Below are 19,807 nucleotides of genomic sequence, written 5' to 3'. Positions count from 1 at the left end.
TTCATTCACTATACTTAAGGATCCAGTAAAAGTAGAGAGAGAAAAAAAACACAAGGAAGATATATAAGTGATGGTTTAAGGCCGAAACACAGGCAGGAGTGGACAAAATCCAGGGTAAAAATAGAGGGATTAGCTTGAAGGAAAGGGAGCTATTTCCTTCTCTGACACTAAATGAAAAGAGAAATGTTGAAGTAGAAAACACTGGGACTAGAAGGGCTCATTTCTGAAGTCAACTCTCAACAAATTCTGAATCAAGGTTTGTGACAAGAGTAGTGGAATTCTGAGCTTGAGAAGAATGGAAACATTTAGGAATAAGCCCTTCTAAGAATAAGAGGAAGTCAATCAGAGATGAAATGAATCTGACACCAAGAGAAAGAAGATACGTAAATTGAAAATTATAAATATGAAATTGGGCTAATCTGCATGAGATTTTTGCCCCCCACCAGCGTTGCCTGCTGGAAAAAGTAAGAAATCAACTGTTTAGGTTAAAATTAAAAGTGGCTATGGTAGAAGGCCTAGGGGGAGAAGCAAATGAAAATATTGGTAAGATAAAGAACAGTATATTTACAGTATAATTCAGGCTGGGGTAGAAGGAAAATAAAGCAAGGAGAGATTAATGAGGGGTTGAGGGCTTAGAAAAGTGCATTGGGCTTGATTTAGTAGGATGGAATGGAAAGCTAAGAAAATATAACTAAAAAGGGAGACTTTTAAAGTTTAAGATATGAAAGGTGATAAGAAATCTGGGTTATACTCCTTAGAGGTAAGAAAAACAAAGAACACTCTGAGGTCATAGTGTCTAATATGATATACATCCCCAAGACAGTAAAAAGGAGCAGAAATATAAGTATGTGCCAGGTATTAAAATCAATGAAGAAAAGAAATAGAGTATCCTAGAGGTCAGTAGAAAATACGGACAAGGATAGGTGACAAACAATTTCAGATGGGGAGAAGTTACTGAAAGAGACATACAATGTACGTGTATGAGAAATTTTATTTTCTAATTGAAACTGTCAGTATTAAGAAATTTACTTGGAATCACATTATTCCCTTAATTTTTTCACAGAGAATATTCCATTTACTGTGTAGTTCATGGTCTTGTGGACATGTTCTAAGTAATATATTTGTTAGCATGGTAGCTTCAGTTGGGCAAAACTTACTGCCAATAAGACTTGAATTTAATTTGTCACATATTTCCAGTGGCAACCAATGATCAGGTGCTTCAATATTACAGATTTCAATTTTTCCATTCTTTATGTCTATGAATACTTTAATTTCCAAGGGTGACTGTTCATATAACACATGGAAGGAAGTATTTACACTGAACTTTGGAGTTTTGCCATATATCCACTCCCAAGTTTGTAGTTCTTTGGCTTTGCTATTTATTCCAGGAAACAGTGTCTCATCTGTTGGATTTATTAGGTTAATGTGATTATCAATTTGATGATAAGCAGCATACTCTGCAGCAATAGCATTCATCAGTACTTCGCAGGTCAGAGTGGGATCTTTTTCCAAAAGATTTTTTACTAAGGAAGGTATGCTGGCAGTGGCATTGCTCTTGATCCCTTGGTAAGGGCTTCTTAGCAAAGAAAATAAGAAGGTCCTATCAGTACTACATAATAAAGTGCAATGGTGATAAGCAGTAGTCCTGCCAATTTTAGAGGCTGTTCCTGAGATTTTAAACTGTCCATCAAGTAGAAGATCAAATCTTTTGGTAGCTTGCACATCCAGCTGGGGTTGGACAGCATTCAGAGCACTCACAACTAATTTCAGATTTTGCATTCTATCATACTTGTTTTTGGTTGTAAAGAAAGTCAAGTTGATATTACCCATATCATGGTAGACCGTTCCTCCTCCACTTTTCCTCCGAGCCAGTTTTATACCTTCTTCTCTCATTAGATTCAAGTTACATTCCTGCCAAGGATTTTGATGCCTACCAATTACAACAGAGGGAGAATTTCTCCAAAAGAAAAGAATTGGTTTGCCTTGTAGATTCACATGGTCATGGATCCAGTCTTCTACAGCCAGATTTTGATAAACATCATTGGAAATCGACTGTAGAATAAGCCCACTTTTTACTGTGTTTTTAAAGCCAGCTGCTGGGACTTTGCAGTTAGAAAGTAACTGGAAGCAATTCTTCATTGAAAATGGAATCAGCATGCTTAAAAATGGAAGACAAACATTAATTCATTGAAAAAGGAAAAATTAAACTCTATTTTCTAGCAATCAATTATTACTTAATCTAAATATCTAATTCTATAAGTATCTAGTTGAGTTGCTTTTCTTGCCTTTTAGCTTTACCATTAGTCTTTAGCAACTCTATAACAGAATATTCAAAGGCAGTAAAGGAAGACAGATTTTAAATAATTTCAGTTGAAATGGAATAAGGGCACGTATTTTTCAAACAAGTCTGCTGCAAATATATTATGTAATATATATCAAACCCAAACAAATGATTCTGAATTCACAAGTAACGCATGTTTGTTGAGAAAAATGAGAAAATACAGATACGCAAAAAGAAGAAAGTAAAAACATCCATAATCCCACCACCTAGAGATAATAACAATTAACATTTTGGTGTATACCCATTTTATTTCTGTGCATGTATACATATACACACACTCACACTCTCTCCCCCAAAAGTGTAATCATCCTGTTATTTCAGGCAACATTAAATATTTTTACATCAGCTTTAATGATTATATAATATTCCATTGTTAAATACACCAGTTTACTCAATCAGTCTCTTAGTCTGTAATTTTAGGTTGTTTTTAGTTTTTCTGTTATTAACAATATATTCAAGAACATCTCTTTGGAAGCTTTAATTATGTCTTTACAATACTTCTAAAATAATTCCTATTTGACTTTGGGATATATGATTTGCTGGCAGCATAACTTTTATTTAGATCAATATCAAATTAGGATGAAGCCCTGATGTCAGGAGAGGCAACTGGAGTATGTACGGTTATATAGAAAGGCTATGAACAAATTCATTATATGTGGACCCTTTACACATTATTCATGTTAGCATTGCTAGTGAAATATTAAGTGGCAAAAAGTTGAAAATACTAGCTATGAAAATGAACTATTTTGACTACTTATGGTCTTAAATAAACCATTCTATTCTATTTCTTAAGATGTTTGTAATTTTCCTTTAGGTTGAAGAACTGGGAATGGGTTATTAAAGTCTATAAGCCAAATTCTTTAGTTAAGTAATGTCTAAAAGTGCAATTCCGAGGTTAAAGAGTCTTCATATTTTTATCACTCTTGTTATATGCTACAGAAAAGTTGAACCAATTTACAGTCCCTCTGTCTAGAAATGTCTGGAGAGTTTTTGAGTTTCTGTTTTTTTTTTTTTAGACAGACAAGGTCTCACTCTGTCACCCAGGCAGGATCATAGCTCACTGTAGCCTCAAACTACTGGGCTCAAGTGATCCTCCTGCCTCTCAGCCTCCAGAGAAGCTGGGACTACAGGCATGCGCCACCACACCCAGCTGGTCTGGAGAGGTTTAACAGAAGACTAGATAGTTGAACTGAGTCTCCAAATCTGACAGTTTACCAGGTAGATGGGAGTAGCGTATTCCAAGCATGTGCAAAGGCAAAGAGTCATCTAGTGGTAAGGCATGTTTTGGGGACTCCCTCCTAAAGGAAAGAGTTACTAGTCTAGCTCCACTGAAGTTTATGGCTACGTTGCCCTAGGAAGCCTCTGCACCCAGATTGCATTACTTTTGGTTAATCTCTGTCTTTGGTTCCGTTTGACTAACTTTGATACAGTTCTACATTTATTCAACAAATAATTATGGAGTGCCTACTAGTCACAAGGTAGCAAGGAGGGGAGGAGACAAATTCACGTAATCCTAAAATATTTGGTCTTTTTAAAAGGCAGTTGGGATCCACTGAAGTGTTTTAAGCAGGAAAGTGTCAGCTATTTTACAAAACTGCCTCTACAGTGTTGAGCATAGATTAAACAAAGGTTAGACTAGGAACAGGGAGCATAGTTAATAGACTAATGCAGTTGTCTAAGCTAGTGATAATGAAGTAGGGTAGCAGAGAGAGAAAGAAGGGAATGGATATGAAAGGTATTAAGAAGGTGGACTAGTCCTTGCCTTCAAGGAACTTTTAGTATCTCCACAATCTGGTGGGAGACACTAAAAAGCAAGTAAGGTAATAATTAAAATATAGTGTCATAAGTGCTGTGATAGGTGTAAGTACATTAGAGAGAGCCATCTAACCCTCTAATTAGTGGAAGTGACATTGAAATTGAGCCATAAAAGGGGTAAGGAAAAGTTTCCAACAATGTGTAACAGCATAGTAGAAAAGGAGACAAGACCCATGCAAAGAATTTAATTCCATTGGCTGGTACTTACAAGGGCAAGAATGGTGAGTTGGAGATCAGAAGGCAGGAGCAATAGAAGTCCAATCATGAAAAGGCTTAAAATCCATATTAAATGCTTGAACCTTACCCTGAGAGCCATGAGGGAGGTGCTGAACAGTTTTAAGAAAGTGGAAGATTGGATTTACACTTTACAGACATCACCTAAACATAGAGGATGTACAGTACTTGGTTACTGGTTGAATGAGGGTGAGAGAGAGAAGTCAAGGATCACATCCTTCATGATATTATAAGCCTAAACCAGACTGCCAGCACTGAAATCTCAACTCTGTCCTTTGCCAGTTGAATGACCTAAGGCAAATTAGTTAACTTTCCTATGCCTCAGATCTCTTATCTGTAATATGTGGATAATGACAGGACTCATTTCATATTATCGGTATTAAATGAGCTAATACATGTAAAGTGCTTGGCACACAGAAAGTACACAATATGGGTTAGCCATTTTATTAATAGTATGCCTTGATTTCTGGCCTGGCAAAGAGATGGAAAGAGGTGAAATTTCCTAGGACAGGTTTCATAGGAAGAGGAGGTATGGGATGAAGACAATTGGTTCATTTTGACTGTGTTGAACTGTCAAATGATTATCGAGCAGCCAATGGGACAAAGTTCAATAGATGGTAACAGGCCATGGTAGGGGACTAGATTGTCCAGAGTTAGTTCAGTGAGAGGACATAAGAGCCTCTGACACAATTCTGATAAAACCCTGAAGAGCAGCAAACATTTAAGGGATATGTAGAGAAAGGAGGGAGAGCTCCTAAAGAAAGCTGAGAATAGAAGAAAAGAAATAAATTTTTAAAATATGGTATTATGGCTTCAAGGAGACAAGATGCTTAACAGTGCCAAATGCTCAAGATTGTGCAAATGAGGGTTGAATGGATCTGTTAAACAGCATCAAGAAGGTTATTAGTGATCTTGGCAAAAACCAGATGTGTTGAGTAAATCAGAGGCCTAAATGAATGTATTCTAGTTGTGAAGTGGAAAAGCTAGGGCAGTAGTTAGAAGGGAATGTGGAGTTAGGAGAGGATTTAAGATGTAAGAGACCTAGCATGTTCAGAGGCAGGTAGGAGAGTCAGCAGAGCAAGAGAGGGCAACATCGGTGAAGTGAAGTCCCTCAGAAAGTGGTGGTGTTCAGATCCAGAGTTCAGGTAGGAAGGCAGCCTTTGACAGCAAAAGGGATCTTGTTCATTGTGATCCAAGGGAGAACCAGTAACAAATAGGTGTTGTGGACAATAAACTCGATAGTGTCTGTGGATGCGGAGGGTCTCAAAGACCTTGTGAAATATCTTTCCCTAAGGTTAAGGCTCTCACTCTTGTCTGCATATGCAATGTGACAGGATAGCAAAGAAGAGCTTAAATTTTAGTCCTGGCTCTGCCACTTACTAACTAAATAACCTTAGGCAAGTAGTTTAACCTCTAACTGCTTCTGTTGCCTCAGACCTCATAGAATGGCTGAGAGCATTAAGTGTGTTAATATGCATAAAGCATTCATGTCTGGCAAATATGTGCTACAATAATAATTGTTATAAGTTTCCTCCCTTTCCATCTCTATTCCTTTGTGCATACTGTTCCTGTCATATAACATGTATTCCTTCAAGTGTACAAGGATTCCTAACCAAGACACACCAACGTGGCATTTACCTTGATAAATTAACTATAGTCAAGATACTGACTTTGGCAAAAAATCCAATCTTTGTAGAGTTGCAGAATTGGTCCAATTCATGTATTGATCCAATGCATGTATTTTAACAGTGCTCAAAATGTCTGTTCATCCAGGCATTGTATATACAGTGTGAATGAAACACAACAAGGCATTAATTCAACAAGTTTTTCACCTACAACATGACAGATATTGTTGTTGACATTTGGGATTCAAAATGAGACAAATAAATAATGGCGATAAGGGTTATAAGAAAAAGTAGAGCTGAGAAAGGGAGGATTGGAAAAGTATAGGTGAGAGGAATTAGGCTGCAATTTTAATATATTTTTTGTATTTTTATTTTTTTGTTGAGACAGAGTCTCACTCCATTGCCCTGGGTAGAGTGCAGTGATATCACTGTAGCTCACTGTAAGCTGCAACTCCTGGGCTCTAAGCGATCCTTTTGTGTCAGTCTCCCGGGCAGCTGGGACTACAGGCATACACTGCAATGCCTGGCTGGTTTATTTTATTCTCTTTTTCTTTTTGGTAGAAACGGGGTCTCACTCTTGCTCAGGCTGTTCTCAAACTCCTGAGCTCAAGCAGTCCTCCCACCTGGGCCTGCCAGAGTGCTAGGATTACAGGCATGAGCCACCACACCTGGCCTACGTTGCAATTTTAAACAAGATTGTTAGGCTAGGCATCATTAAAAATGTGACATGTAAGCAAAGATTGAGAAGTTAGGTAGAACACCTGCTATGTGCCAGAAACTGTTCTAGGCACTTGAACACATAAACCAATACATAGGCCTCAGTGAGAATGTAGCATTTCAACTGAGCCTTGAAGGATGAAAAAGAATAACACAAATAGTGAGAAAAAGTGAAACCAAAGGGATGTCTAAAAAACCTGAATGCCAGTTTACTAATTTACAAAGAGAACTATAGGCCATCAAATAGATATTCAGATAAGCCTGTCCAACTATTCACTGTAGGACTACTGACAAACCAACTTAGCAGAAGTTTGCTTGGTGAACACATAATCAAAACAAAAGGACTGAGCTATATTATTTCAATGTCTGATAGGATGGGCCTTGAGGAAAAGAGCTCCTCAACTCCGGAGAGCCCGGGAGAGATCCTACTCTTACGCCGGGATACCCTCTCTCACCTAGGGGAGGCTTCGATTCAGCTGGGACAGGTGTGCCTCTCTTTTTTTATCCTACGCTCCACTAGCAGTGCAGACCCCAGCTGAATGATACACATTCTTTCTTTAGTTGTCAGCATAGTGTCAAGCCTTTGAAGGCCTCGTAAAATTTTGTTTCTTCAAAATTACTTTGCATATCTCCACTCTCACCCTTTAATTACTAATTTTATACTTTTTCCTCAGAAGACATTCTTATTTCCATGTTCTTGGGGACAGTTTATTGCCAAACATGCTTCTCCATCACGCAACAGAAAGAAAAGAGAACAATTCCATCTATCTTTCTAGGCGGGCCCAGCTTCTTCATAAAACCTTAGCAAAACGCTATTTTGATCCCTACTCCCCAACAATACATAACTTACCCAGAACCTAATTATGGTCGTGTGCATGTTTTATGTTTTACTTCGTCTTTTTGCCTCTCTGTGGGCGTGCACACAGCTGGCATCCAACCTGATTTACAAGGTTTATTTACTCTCCCTCCTGTGTTCGGGATCAACCGTTCCTAACAGTGAAATTAGGTCGTTCTAAGTGCTGAGGGCAAACTGCAGAGCCTTCAGCACCGGCCGCGGTGGGCCTCAGGTCCCAGCCCGCCGCCCGAGGGAACCAGCCCGCGCACCGGAGCTCACGGCCGCCGGCCACAGCCCGCAGCATCTCAGTTAAACCCGCTTCCCGCTTCACCCACCTGCTGCTTCCAGTCGTGCCCACGGCCTCTTGCGGACGCGTGCGGGAGAAGTTTGCAACGTGCCCCGGCATGCGGCAGGCAGGCCCGCAACCAGGCCCCGCCCCCTGAGACCCGGCCGCCGGAAGCGCCGCGAGGAGGCGGGGCTACGCCGGGAGCACGCCCGGGCGCCGTCGGGCCCGCGGGGTCGCTGCGTGCCGCCCGGGCGCCGTCGGGCCCGCGGGGTCGCTGCGTGCCGCCCGGCCGCAGGGCTCCTAAGGGGCCTTGGGGCAGGTCTAGCCAACGCAGAAGCGGCTTCGAGGCAGGGACGCAGGCCATGTACCGAAAGTCATAAAGTTCCAGTTCAGATGGGAGTTCCCCGCGTGACCCCTCAGAGATAATGGCCACCCCGGGGCGAAGGTAGGAGAGGCGAGTGTGCCAGGTTGGGGAGGCATTTCATGGAGCGCGTTTAGGGGGAGTCCTTAGAAACCCAAGCAGCCAGGTCACACGTCGGGCAGCAGTACCAGCAAATACTCTACTGAGCATGTAGGCATTCTGTTGGGTCTTTATTTACCTCCTCATAGTCCAAATGGCAGGTGATTCCACTTGAAAGGTGAGACAATTCACATCAGTTTTGAAAGACGAATTGCATTTAAAGGAATAAACGTTGATATTCGCAATACAAAGATGGTAATAAGTAAGACGGAGTGGATCAGAAAACGTTAAGGCTAGTGATCATTACCATGTGGGATATCCCTCATTGCAATTGTTAAGAAAGCCCTGCGGCTCAGCCAGGTGGGAAATTCCCCCAGCAGACAAGGTAGCATGGTAATAGTTTCAGCTAACTATTACTGCATAACAAACTGCCTCAAACATTAGTGGCTTAAAACAACGACTTACTATCTCTAACAATATGTGCTAAAGTTGGGTGATGCCTCTGCTGGTTTCACCTGGGCTTATTCATGTGGCTTCTTTCAGCAAGCGTTGGCTGAACTGGGCAGTCCAAGATGGCCTTCTTCACCCTTTGGCAGTTGGTGTCGCTGGCTGCTGGGGCACCTTAGTTAAGGCCTAACCTCCAAGCAGCGCTTCAGCCTCACTCTATTGGCCCAAACAACAAAGCCAGCCCAGAGTTCAGGGATGGGATAACCGACCTCACCTCTTGATGAGAGGAACCCAAAGAATTTGTGATCATCTTTTTCAGTCTTTCACAGAAATCAGTCTCATTCAGTTAGAGTAGAAACCACCAAGACTTGCCTCTTGGAGTAAGAAGCTTCCAGTGTTCATAGTTTGGTGATGCTGATAGGGTAAATGACCAGGGCTTCACAGAAAGCTACAATAAAGACACAATGATTCCTCATTTATTTAGTATTATATCTTTGAGGTCACTGAGCTACTCTTTCTTTCTTGTATTATGCAGGTGGGAATGGATTCTGTTCAGAGTTAATTGTTGTAGGAATTTTCCTAGTTATCATTCATAATAGCTACACGATATTGTTGCTCTCTGCTTATATTGCTTTTTTTCTAAATTCCATTTCTCTGAAATCTGAGGTGGTACAAATCAGATTTTTTCCCCTTATTTCCTGCTGAAGTGGTTTTAGAGAATCCCATTCTGTCCTCCCTGCTCCAAGACTTCTGTCCCTTGATTATTTTTACTTTTACTTGTTTAGCTTCTCCACTGAACCTTTCCAGTGATACTCAAATATGCTGTATTCTCTCCCATTTTAACAGTCCTTTAGTGACCTCACTTATCTTTCCACTTTTCATCCTGTCAGCTACCCTTCAGAGCCAAGCTTCCTGAAAGAGTCGTTACACATCCAGTATCACTTCTCATTCATTTTTAACATACTCCAAAATGGCTTTTTTTCCCCATTATTCCAGCAAAAGTCCTTTTGCTAAGGTCGCTGTGACATTGATGCTCCTAGAGTCAATGGACTTTTCAGTTCTTATCTGACTATTCAGTTGACTACCTGCACCTGGAAGAACTCCTGTGAGCAACTTTGACATTACCCTGTCTTAGTTTTCATCCAGCCTCACTGTCAACTCCTCGGTCCCCTTTGCCAGCTGCCCTGCTCTGATCAGCCCCTAAATGTTAAGAATTCCTCAGGTCTTTATCTCCCACTATATGTTCTCCTTAAGCAATTCCAGTGGCTTTAAATACCATTTCTATATACAACTTAAAAATATATATTTTAAGTTCCACACACACCAGTCTTAGAAACCTGTTACATCCAAAAATCTTGCTACTGAGCTCACTATTTCCCCCAAGGAACCTCCATGCATCTAGCCTTTTTTGCTAGAAACCCTTTTTTCGTCCTCACTTCCCACTTCCAAACCACCGCTACACCCTGCCAAACTTCGCCCTGCCAACTCTATCCCCTTCTCTCCACCTTGATGACCATTGCTGTCATTCACTTGGACAACCATGTCACTGCAAAAGTTATAAATGTCATGTCCTCAGAGAAGCCTTCTTAGTTCCCACAATTAAAATCAAGTTTATGTGTTATGCCTCCTGTTATGTTTCTCTGCACTCTTTACTTTTTCTTTATGGCACATAACAATTTGCACCTTGTATAATTACTGTATAATATTCTGTCTTCCCTGGTAGACAGACAGAAAGCACTATCAAGGCAGTAGCTATTTTTATTCACTACTGTATCTCCAGCACCAAGCACAGTGCTAGCCTAGATGAACAAATGGATGATTTGTGTATTTTTTTGCTCTCCCAAAGAATTATGTCAAAAAGCATTGTCTTATTGTATTCAAGAATTTTTTTATTCTAGTCTAAATATTCCCTACACATACATTTGTTTAGTATCTTTCTGATTTGTAAAATATTGCCTCCCCCCAAATATGATGCCCTTTCCTCGTTGTTTTTCTTTAATTAATATTAAGGAGATTATGCAATTGGGCATTAGAGATAGTCATTAAATATTAAAGTACGGTAACATGTTCATGTGTCCAGATACAAAATGATTTTAATTTCATCCAACATTACTTGGGACAATACTGCTGTTTCAAACTATCAGATATTTTAATAACTGATACATACAACAAGGTTTTCTAATACTAGGTTGTTTTTCTCATATTAAATATTGGTAGTATAAAATGGTGGCATCTGCAAGATAAACTACTACACTTGGAAAGAACTATTTTCTAACTCTAAAATGTATTCAATGTGGCAGAAAAAAGTAGTTTTAAAAAGATTTAAAATGTGAAATGCTTCTGAAGATATGCAGTTTACCAGTATTTTACAGAGTTTATCTGTACTGATCTATTACAGAACAGAAATGCAAAATGTAGGAAACTAAAGTAACCAATAGAAAAATCCCCAGCTGGATATGTAACATACAAAACTGGTACACAAGAAATTATATGAAATATTGATGTCAAATTGCTTGGACACTTTTTTTTAAAACCACTTGTTAAAGAAATATATTAAAATCAGAATGTTTTGGTGCCATATAAATACTGCTATTTAAAAACTCTGGTTTTTAACAAGGATAGAATATAATATCAGAGAAATCTGCTTTAAATTTTAGAAGACTTTTTGTCCCTAAAGCAACTGCCTTTTGAATGTGCATCATCAAAAAATGCAGTCTAAGATGATTTATAAATAGTGAAAAATAAAGCAATAATCTTCCTTCATTTTGTTAGGTTTTCCTAATAAGATTAAGTTCTTATTCAACACCACCTCTTAATCAAAAGCAATTTTTGGTTTCTTTGGTAATATGTACAAATTACTTTATTCCATATCTGTCATTTCTATTCCATCACTTTCAATAACATATACTACCGAGCCCAAGGCTTTCTCTGAAAGAGATCCTGTGCCAGTCCCTTCAATCCTTGTAAAGTTTTCTTGGTTTGTGTCTTCTAATCTCATCTTCTTGGTGTTTTGAAATAACTGAGTAACTGGTTCCAGCCTGCTTTTCTCAGTCCCTTGCCTTAAGTGATCATCCACTTTTGAATTCCCATGCATGGCAGATACCTGAGTAGCAGATTTACTAAGTGAAAATCCCATTGGAATAGCTGAACAAATATCGAGGTAGTGTGAAAGTATCTTTTTAAGTAGTGGAAACGTTTCTTTAACTTGATTACTGGAAAAAAAAAAGATAGGTAATAAGCGAATACAACAGGAATTTCAACTAACTTCATGGCAATGTTTATAGAATGAAATGTCTTGGAGATGCTAACAATATAAAGTAAAATTGCCTTCCAACCTTCAGTGTTTACATTTTTTTGTGGGAAAGTTTGCAGGTTCTATAGATTCCTTTGAAAGTCTTTTTTTAAAAGAAATTTGCCCAATTTTATGTTTTATTACTTGTCAGAAAATAATAGAACTTCTCTTAGTCTTTTCTATCATTCTTGCTAGCAAAACCTTTTAATTAATTTAATGGATTAAAAAGAAATTACAGAAGGCCAAGAACTCTGCGAAGTGTTCTGCAAAAAATAAAGATATCCAATAAAGATACAGTACTTGTTATTAAGGAAGCCCAATCTGTGAAGAGAGTGGAACATGCAAGGAGGCCTTGGAAAGTTTCCCAAAGAAGGGGTGTCTAGGTCAGGCTTGCACTTTGAAAGATGGGCAGAAATTTTCTAGGCAGAGTTAACCAGGATGACAGAAGGGTCAGGGTCCTTGCAGTGCTTCTTGGAAAATGATGTTCTGCTGAAGATGCTCTACCAGCAACCTGAGAGCTGGAGCAGACTCCACCAACGTGAATGAAAGCACTTGCCCACTTTTTAGAATTTATTATTTCTTTAATATTTAGCTACTGTGGTATCTTTTGATAGTTTCCAATTCCATACCCATCAAGCCCTAATCATTTATTGACTGAAAATTTTGAAAGAATCATCTTGAAACCTTGTTTATCCGTATTTGTGATTATCAGTGTTTATAACAGAACAGAGTCCTGGGACTACTATAGTATCCTAAATATAGTAGTTACTCAAATGTTAATATAACAATTAGATAAATAGTATAGATTTGGATTTCTGGGAATCAAATACAATTAAGCTAAATTTTGAAAAGATCTCTGATGAAATTCTAAAATGTAGGTATATCTCTTTCTTAGATTTGGAACTGGAAGATGAATGTTTCTTCTTCATAAAAGAAATATCCAGTACTGCCTTCAAATGAATAAAATTGAGTTTATTCTATTCTTTGGTTTCTCCTCTTTAATTAAAAAAGAAACACTTCTGTCAAAAATACATAACTTGAATCTAATCTTGAGTAAACAAACCCAAATTGACAGACATTCTGTAAAACAAATAGTTTGTACTTAAAAATGTCAATATCATGAAAGATAAGAGAGGCTGAGGAAATGTTTCAGGAAGCTAAAGATACATGATTTCCAAATGCAGTAAATGATCCTGAATTGGGAGAGGGGATGTACTATATTATAGAAAGATCATTCCTTGGACAAGCAGAAAATTTGGAGATGAATGGTTTATTAGATAATAATACTGCATCAATGTTAAATTCCATGAATGTGATAATTATATTGTGGTTATATAAATGAGTGTCTTTGTTCTTAGGAAATACATGCTGAAATAGGGGTGAAGGATCATGTCTGCAACTTGCTCTCAAATTGTTTAGCAATAGATAGATACAGAGAGAAAGTAAAATATGCAAAATGTTAACAATTATTGAATCTAGCAGGTAAAGGATAAAAATTTGCTTAGCATATTATTGCTGCATTTCTGTAGGTTTACAACTTTTTCAAAATGCAAAATTGGAAAAAAGTTTTAAAAAACACTAACAAAACTCTATAAAACAACATCTGGCATTTGAAATCAATAAGCATAAAGTAATGCTAACATATAATTATCAATTTGCACATTAACCTTCAATCTAATAGAGCTACTGAAGAGAAAACAAATACAATAGGGTAGATTTGGCCCTGTGAGTCTCACCGTAACTTCCCCAGAGTCTTGAGGACATGAAGGTGAACAGGTCTATTAGGGGCATCTTTGGACTGGCACTCAGGTTGCCATTTAAGAAGAAATCTTGAATGTATATGGAAGAATAAAAGTCCATAAAGAGCTAAATTAATTTGGACAAAAAGAACATAGAGGCTTGCTTTACTAGATATTAAGATATGTTACAAAGTCAAAGTAACAAAAACAATCTCATACAGGAACAAATAAACGATCAATAGAACATGACAGAGCTGCAGCTTGGACCTAGGTATGTTCAAGAACCTCACATATGATACAGGTAACACTATAAGGCAAAGGAGCTAGAGTAGACTAAGTTTAATATGATGGTATTTTGAACACTGGCTCTAGTATGTAGACAAAAGTAAAGCAGGATCCTTATATACAGAAGTGGAGTCTAAATGCATTAAAGATTTAAATGTGAATGGTCAAACTACAAATGCAATAGAAAAAATGTAGGACAATGTATTTGTAACCTTTGGGTGGAGAAGGATTTCTTGAATAAGACCTAAAAAGCTTAAAAAATGGGAAAATAGATGGGTTTAATTACTCATGATTAAGAATTTCTATTCAATGAAAAAAACATAAACAAAAAGATAGACTGGCAGGAGATATTTACTATGTCCAAGCTGACAGGAGATGTAATAGCTAGAATATAAAAAGAACTCCTCAGCTGAGTGCTGTGGCTCATGCCTGTAATCCCAGCACTTTGGGAGGCCAAGGTGGGAGGATGGCTTGAGGCCAGGGCTTTGAGATCAGCCTGGGCAACACAGTGAAACTCCATCTCTCTCTAACCTAAAAAAAAAAATTAGGCAGGTATGGTGATGCACACCTGTACTCCTAGCTGCTTGGGAGGCTGAGGGGATAAAGGGAAAGGATCACTTGAGCCCAGGAGTTTGACATAACAGTGAGCTATGATCATACCACTGCACTCCAGCCTGGGTGATAGAGTGAGACCCTATCACTAATTAAAATAAAATAAAATATAAAATAAAACAAAATAAAATACATAAATAAAATAAAATACTTCTACAAAATAGCAAGGAGAAAGAAAACCCCAATAGAAAAATGAGCAAAGGATATAAAGACATATCTGCAGATTAGGGAATCCCAAATAGATTAAGAGTACATAAAGAGATATTCAAATTTACTAGCAATTAGAGAAATGCATATTTACTACCATCAGAATGGTAAGACTTTAGAAAGGCAGATAGTATCAAGTATAAGGAGAATGTAGGATGGCAGGAAACCTTGTGCACTGCTGGTGGAGTCATTCTTAACTCCTCTTTATTGTATATTCTACATCCAATCTGTCAACGAATTCTGTTTCTACTTCCACCCTTGCCCATCCCTCCCTAATGTATATTCTTCAAGCAGTATCTGGTTTGAGCCTTTTAAAACACAAGCAAATCACATCAATCCTCTGCCCAACACACACCAGTTGCTTCCCATCTCATAGCAAAAGCCAAATTCTCTACATATCCAGTCTCCAGCTGTGGTAGGGAGAATAATGGCCCCCAAAGATGTCTATGTCCTAATCCCCAGAAACTGTGAATATATGTTACACGGCAAGGGGAAATTTAGGTTGTTAATCCACTGACTCTTTGGTAGGACGATTATTCTGGATTAAGTGGGTAGAACTAATGTAATCAAAAGTCTTTGTATGTGAAAGAGGGAGGCAGAAATTTTGGTGTTAGCCTGATGCAATGTGGGAAGCACTTGACTGGCTATTGTTGGCTTTGAAGATAGACTGGGACCAAAAGCCAAGGAATGTGGGCCTATAGAAGTTGTAAAGACAAGAAAATGGGTTCTCCCTAGAGCCTCTGGAAGGAATGCAGCCCTGCTGACATCTTGATTTTAGCACAGTGAGACCCATTTTGGACTTGTAACCTCCAGAACTTTATGATAATAAATTTGTGTTGCTAAAGCTACCAAGTCTGTGACAAATTGTTACAGTAGCAATAGGAAACTAACATACCAGTGAACACCCTGTCCTATCTTTCTCCCTTATTCTGCCTCAGCCCTGTGGCCTCATTGCTATTCCACAAGCCTGTGCCATGCCAAACCCTCTTCTGATTCAGGCCTTTGCAGTTACAGTTTCCTCAATCTGAAGCAATTTTGAATTGCAAACAACTTCTATTGGGGTGATTAGTGACATGGGGGCTGAGACTATAAAGAGCTGGTAGACTCCTGCTTCTGGCCATGGTGGAGTAACAGAGACCAGATTTATCCTTATGCCTTAAGCATCTTAAAAAACAGACAAAACACATGAAACAATGATTTTTAGACACTGGACAGTAGGTAGTGCAGGAGAGTGATCCCTGAGAGAAAGGAATAAAGTAAGCCCTACGAGTGCTCATTGCCTGGAATTTTCCAGCCTCAATATGAGGAGGAAACTAATTTTTAAAAATGAACAGAAAAAAAACATAAAAAAGAAGAAAACAAAAAAATTAGCAGAGCATCAGTGATCCGTGGAACAACATCAAGTAACTTAACATATGGAGTACTGAATCCCCCCCCCGCCCCCCGCCAAGGGGACCAGGAAGGGGACAGGAAAAAAAAAGGCAAAATAGAGGTAAGGGACTAAAAAACTCAGACCTTAGAACTCCACAGAAGGTGTCTGTCACAAGAGAGAGAGCAGGGAAACTATACAGGGTTTAGCTGGGACAGTGTGAGGCACATACCACTCCCTGGGCTTCCATAGAGGGAAAGACATTTTTACATTTTCTCAGGTTAGAAGAATTCAACAGCCTTTGACAGGAAAAGAAAGAAAAATCTTTACACTCTCTTTTGGCCTTCAAATGATATTTTCCCTAAATTCTTTCCAAAGAATCTTCAGTAACATATAGGTGGCATACGTAAAACTGTTCTTATTCTGTCCCTAAGGGAAGTACTTTCCTACTTCATATATTAATAATCCCCCGACCCCTACCCAAGTCTTCAACTCCAAATTATAGTTTTAAAGTTAGTACATTATATCCTATTTGTTTTCAATAATGCTAGATAATGAGACTCTTGTGTTCAAAATAATGTTAGTATCTAAAGAGGTGACAAGATTATACATTATTCTCCTTAACATAACTTTTCAGGATGGTCTTTGACAGCCCATATTTGTTAATTATTTTATCAATTAGGAATAATTATATTTCAGAAAAGATATCCTCCTTGGGTCCTCTAATCTCTTTCTCTAAAATAACAGGAACATTTGGTTTTTTAGTATCTAGTTAATATGTACAAAGTATGTATCTGAATATAAATGCTACAACATATGAGAATGTGAACAACACAGACTGATGAAAAAATCAGAAGAGAGATTGGAAAAACAAGGGACCTATATATAAATGTACTTTTATGAAGAAATTTGTTGTGACATAAAAATTGTTTATCCTTGCCAATGATATCTTGTGGAAATAAATGAGTACTTACCTGGCAAAAACAGGAATAGTTATTCTCCTCAAATGTGAGTTTACTTTTGAAATGCACAGACTTATACTGTATCAAGATCATCAGAGGACTGCTGTAAAAACCTAAATCTGTGTTATCTGTTGGAAAAGACAGGGAGATAACGTCACCATTATTGTTCAGAAGCTCTTGGGTTATTTAAGAAGGGTGGAACATGTTAGGTGTTAAGAAATATTTAAGAAGACAACTTTTTTCCAAGCCAGGCTCCAAAAAATTGGTGGAATAATACAGTGTTCAGTCTTTTTCACTGAAAAGCTCATTTCTGCACTTTAAGGTAATGTAGTTAACTTTAACATAATTGGATGGCCAAAAATATTACCCTGGTTAAGTAAGTTGAATGTTCTCAGACTGAAGGCTCCTAATTGAGAGAAGGCAAGTTTAAATGGTATTAAACAGCAAAACAATCAATATATGATTGAATATCAAGTGAGATTGTATACACTTTCCTTTTTTTGTTAATCATCACCAGTTTTTTTTCTGGAAACAATGCTTGGAGAAAGACTGACATGTGGAGAATGAAAACCGGTCAGGAATCTGCCAGAATTTCATTGCTAGTTCTGCTGCTTCCCAGTTCAACCCTGATCCTGCAGAGTTGATCGAGGCCATGGCTCCACAGGCTCCCCACACTGCAGGCTGCCCGCGCTCACCCGGACAGGCCGGCACAAGACAGGACTTGCTTGGAAGGCTCCCCTCAAAAAGGGTCCCTGGCTGCGGCAGGAGCTGCGCCCAAGAGCAGCTCTGCGAGTAAATGGTTCACTGAACGTGCGTCCACAATGATGCCCTATCCCTGGGAAAAGTGGCACAGAACCACCTGTGCGAAGCAAGCAGCTGTTCAAGAGCTGAAGGAAGACGGCGTGGCGAGAGACCGCCCTGCACATGCGCGTTCCATCCAGGTGCGGCAGCTTCGGGCTGGGAGTAAGAAATACTTCGTGGGAGAAGGGGCTCGCGACTGGTTACTAGGAGACGGGACGCTCGCGGCGGCTGCCAAGGCGCTGCGTGGGCGTGCGCCTGCGCGGCGCGGATGGGCCTGGAAGAGGCCCGTCCCAAGCGCCCTGTAAAGCAGGCAGGTAGATGTACGCGTCGCTACGTGCGTGAGTGCGCGCGCACGCCTTGTAGTCCCCGCGAGAAGGCGTGTCGAGCCTGGTACGTGTGCGCACGGGCATTGGGGGCGCGCGGGACGGAAGCGGAGCTGAGGCGCCAGGGAGGTGGAAGACTAGCCCCCCTTAGGTACAGAGCGTGAGGGCGGGGCCGACGGCGGCGCCGGCCGGCGCTAACCGCCCCGGTCTCCTTCCCCTGGGGTCCCGCCTTCCTCCGACTCCGCCGGGGCGGGGCCAGGTCGACTTGAGGGTGGGAAGGGAGGAGAAAGGGGCGGAGGATGGAGACGGGGAGGGACGTGGATCCCTGGCGGAGCCCGAAGCCCAGCGGTCGCAGGGATGAGCTCTGGGGAGGACAGCGGGCCGAGAAGCGTGGGGAGGGACCCGGAGCTCCAGGTAGAAGCGGCGGAGATGCGCCGGGTTGCGGACGGTCTCCTAGGAGGCAGCTGCAAAGGGGCGGGTGTGGCAGTGTTGGGGTTGTGGGTGCTCGGAGGTGGGTATTCGCCGCCTGAGCTGCTGTGAGGGGCTGTAGCGGGCAGAGGTGCGGGCCGGGGAAGCCCCCCAGGAGCAAACTTTGCCCTTGTTGTTGTTTCTTGGGGGTTTAGGGTTGCGCCCAGTTCCTATGGTGACCGCTTCGCTTCCTGCCACAGCTCTCTGCTTGGTTGTTGGGGGGGGGGGGCCTGTTCTGTTTAGAAACGCTCTGGAGTGGAGTTGAGAAATTTGGAAGTCAGAGATTTGGGAATACAACCTGGCTCTTCCTGACTTCCATTCTCTCACTTGAGAGCCTCTTTGTAGGCTTTGGTGGAGGTCCAAGATTACTTAGACAGTTGCGTGAACATTTCATATATATATATGTTCAGTAGAAATTGTACACAGGAAAGGCAGGGTAAGCTGGCTTTTGTTTGAAAAAAATATTTGAGACTTAAGTTGGATAACTATGTGGTCATGGACCTGATACCTAAAAATGCATAGGAATACTTTTTCTCCCCCTCCAAATAAAGTCAGGGATCGTGGCTTCAGGAAAGTTTGCATAGATGACAGTGTCCCAGCATTTTCCTTTTTCAATTCAAGGCCCTTATATCCCCAGATATTAGTTGTTTTAATTTTTCTACTGGTTTTCAGCATTTCAAGTACACTTCGCTTACCTGTAAGGAAATGAATCGAATAAAAATTGGTTTGTAAGTAGAATAAAATAGATTAGTTATAAATATAAAAGGAGGGTGTCAATTCAAATCTGTTTTCAGGATAAAAGAAATTGTTGTTTTTATTTTAATTCATCAATGAACCAAACTTTAGTCTTAATTAGTTGGAACTAGGAAGGTACATTAATGAAATATTTATTTTAAACTCTAAACTTTGGCATTATTTAATGGCAGCTTCCGTAAATTTCTCATTTTGATTACCTTCTGAAGAAAAATCACTACTTGCAACTCAAAATA

At 39.8% G+C, this 19,807-nt stretch overlaps 3 protein-coding genes across 6 annotated transcripts in view; 1 reads left to right on the top strand and 2 right to left on the bottom strand.

Moving 5' to 3' along the window:
* Positions 1-978: 978 nt before the first annotated feature.
* On the bottom strand, positions 979-7,998 carry LIPT1 (lipoyltransferase 1). Its single transcript, XM_045550211.1, has 2 exons — positions 7,903-7,998; positions 979-2,158 (listed from the first exon to the last, which is right to left on the bottom strand). The coding sequence occupies exons 1-2, from the start codon at positions 7,971-7,973 to the stop codon at positions 1,036-1,038; spliced, it is 1,194 nt and encodes a 397-aa protein (XP_045406167.1). The 5' UTR covers positions 7,974-7,998; the 3' UTR covers positions 979-1,035.
* An 83-nt stretch (positions 7,999-8,081) lies between these two features.
* Positions 8,082-19,807, top strand: part of TSGA10 (testis specific 10) — a 125,121-nt gene continuing 113,395 nt past the window's right edge. For 2 of the 4 annotated variants that reach the window (XM_045550208.1, XM_045550206.1), the window contains exon 1: positions 18,001-18,167. In XM_045550208.1, coding sequence (XP_045406164.1) covers positions 18,048-18,167 — 120 coding nt within the window. In that variant the 5' untranslated portion in view covers positions 18,001-18,047. Of the gene's footprint in view, positions 8,299-18,000; positions 18,168-18,645; positions 18,765-19,807 lie in introns of those variants that run through there. The other 2 variants (XM_045550209.1, XM_045550207.1) reach the window with 2 other exon arrangements.
* Positions 11,470-17,255, bottom strand: C4H2orf15 (chromosome 4 C2orf15 homolog). Its single transcript, XM_045550221.1, has 2 exons — positions 17,239-17,255; positions 11,470-11,972 (listed from the first exon to the last, which is right to left on the bottom strand). Exon 2 carries the CDS (start codon positions 11,894-11,896, stop codon positions 11,621-11,623), a length of 276 nt encoding a protein of 91 aa, XP_045406177.1. The 5' UTR covers positions 11,897-11,972; positions 17,239-17,255; the 3' UTR covers positions 11,470-11,620.

This window comes from Lemur catta, chromosome 4 (genome assembly GCF_020740605.2).
Source record: "Lemur catta isolate mLemCat1 chromosome 4, mLemCat1.pri, whole genome shotgun sequence".
NCBI lineage: Eukaryota > Metazoa > Chordata > Mammalia > Primates > Lemuridae > Lemur > Lemur catta.
This window is presented reverse-complemented; position numbering and strand designations above follow the sequence as displayed.

Excerpts from the sequence above, each read along its gene's own strand:
- C4H2orf15 (XM_045550221.1), bottom strand. The coding sequence starts at position 11,896 with ATGGGATTTTCACTTAGTAAATCTGCTACTCAGGTATCTGCCATGCAT.
- LIPT1 (XM_045550211.1), bottom strand. The coding sequence starts at position 7,973 with ATGCCGGGGCACGTTGCAAACTTCTCCCGCACGCGTCCGCAAGAGGCC. Across the intron at positions 2,159-7,902 it reads GGCACGACTGGAAGCAGCAG|CATGCTGATTCCATTTTCAA; the intron begins GTGGGTGAAGCG and ends TCCATTTTTAAG.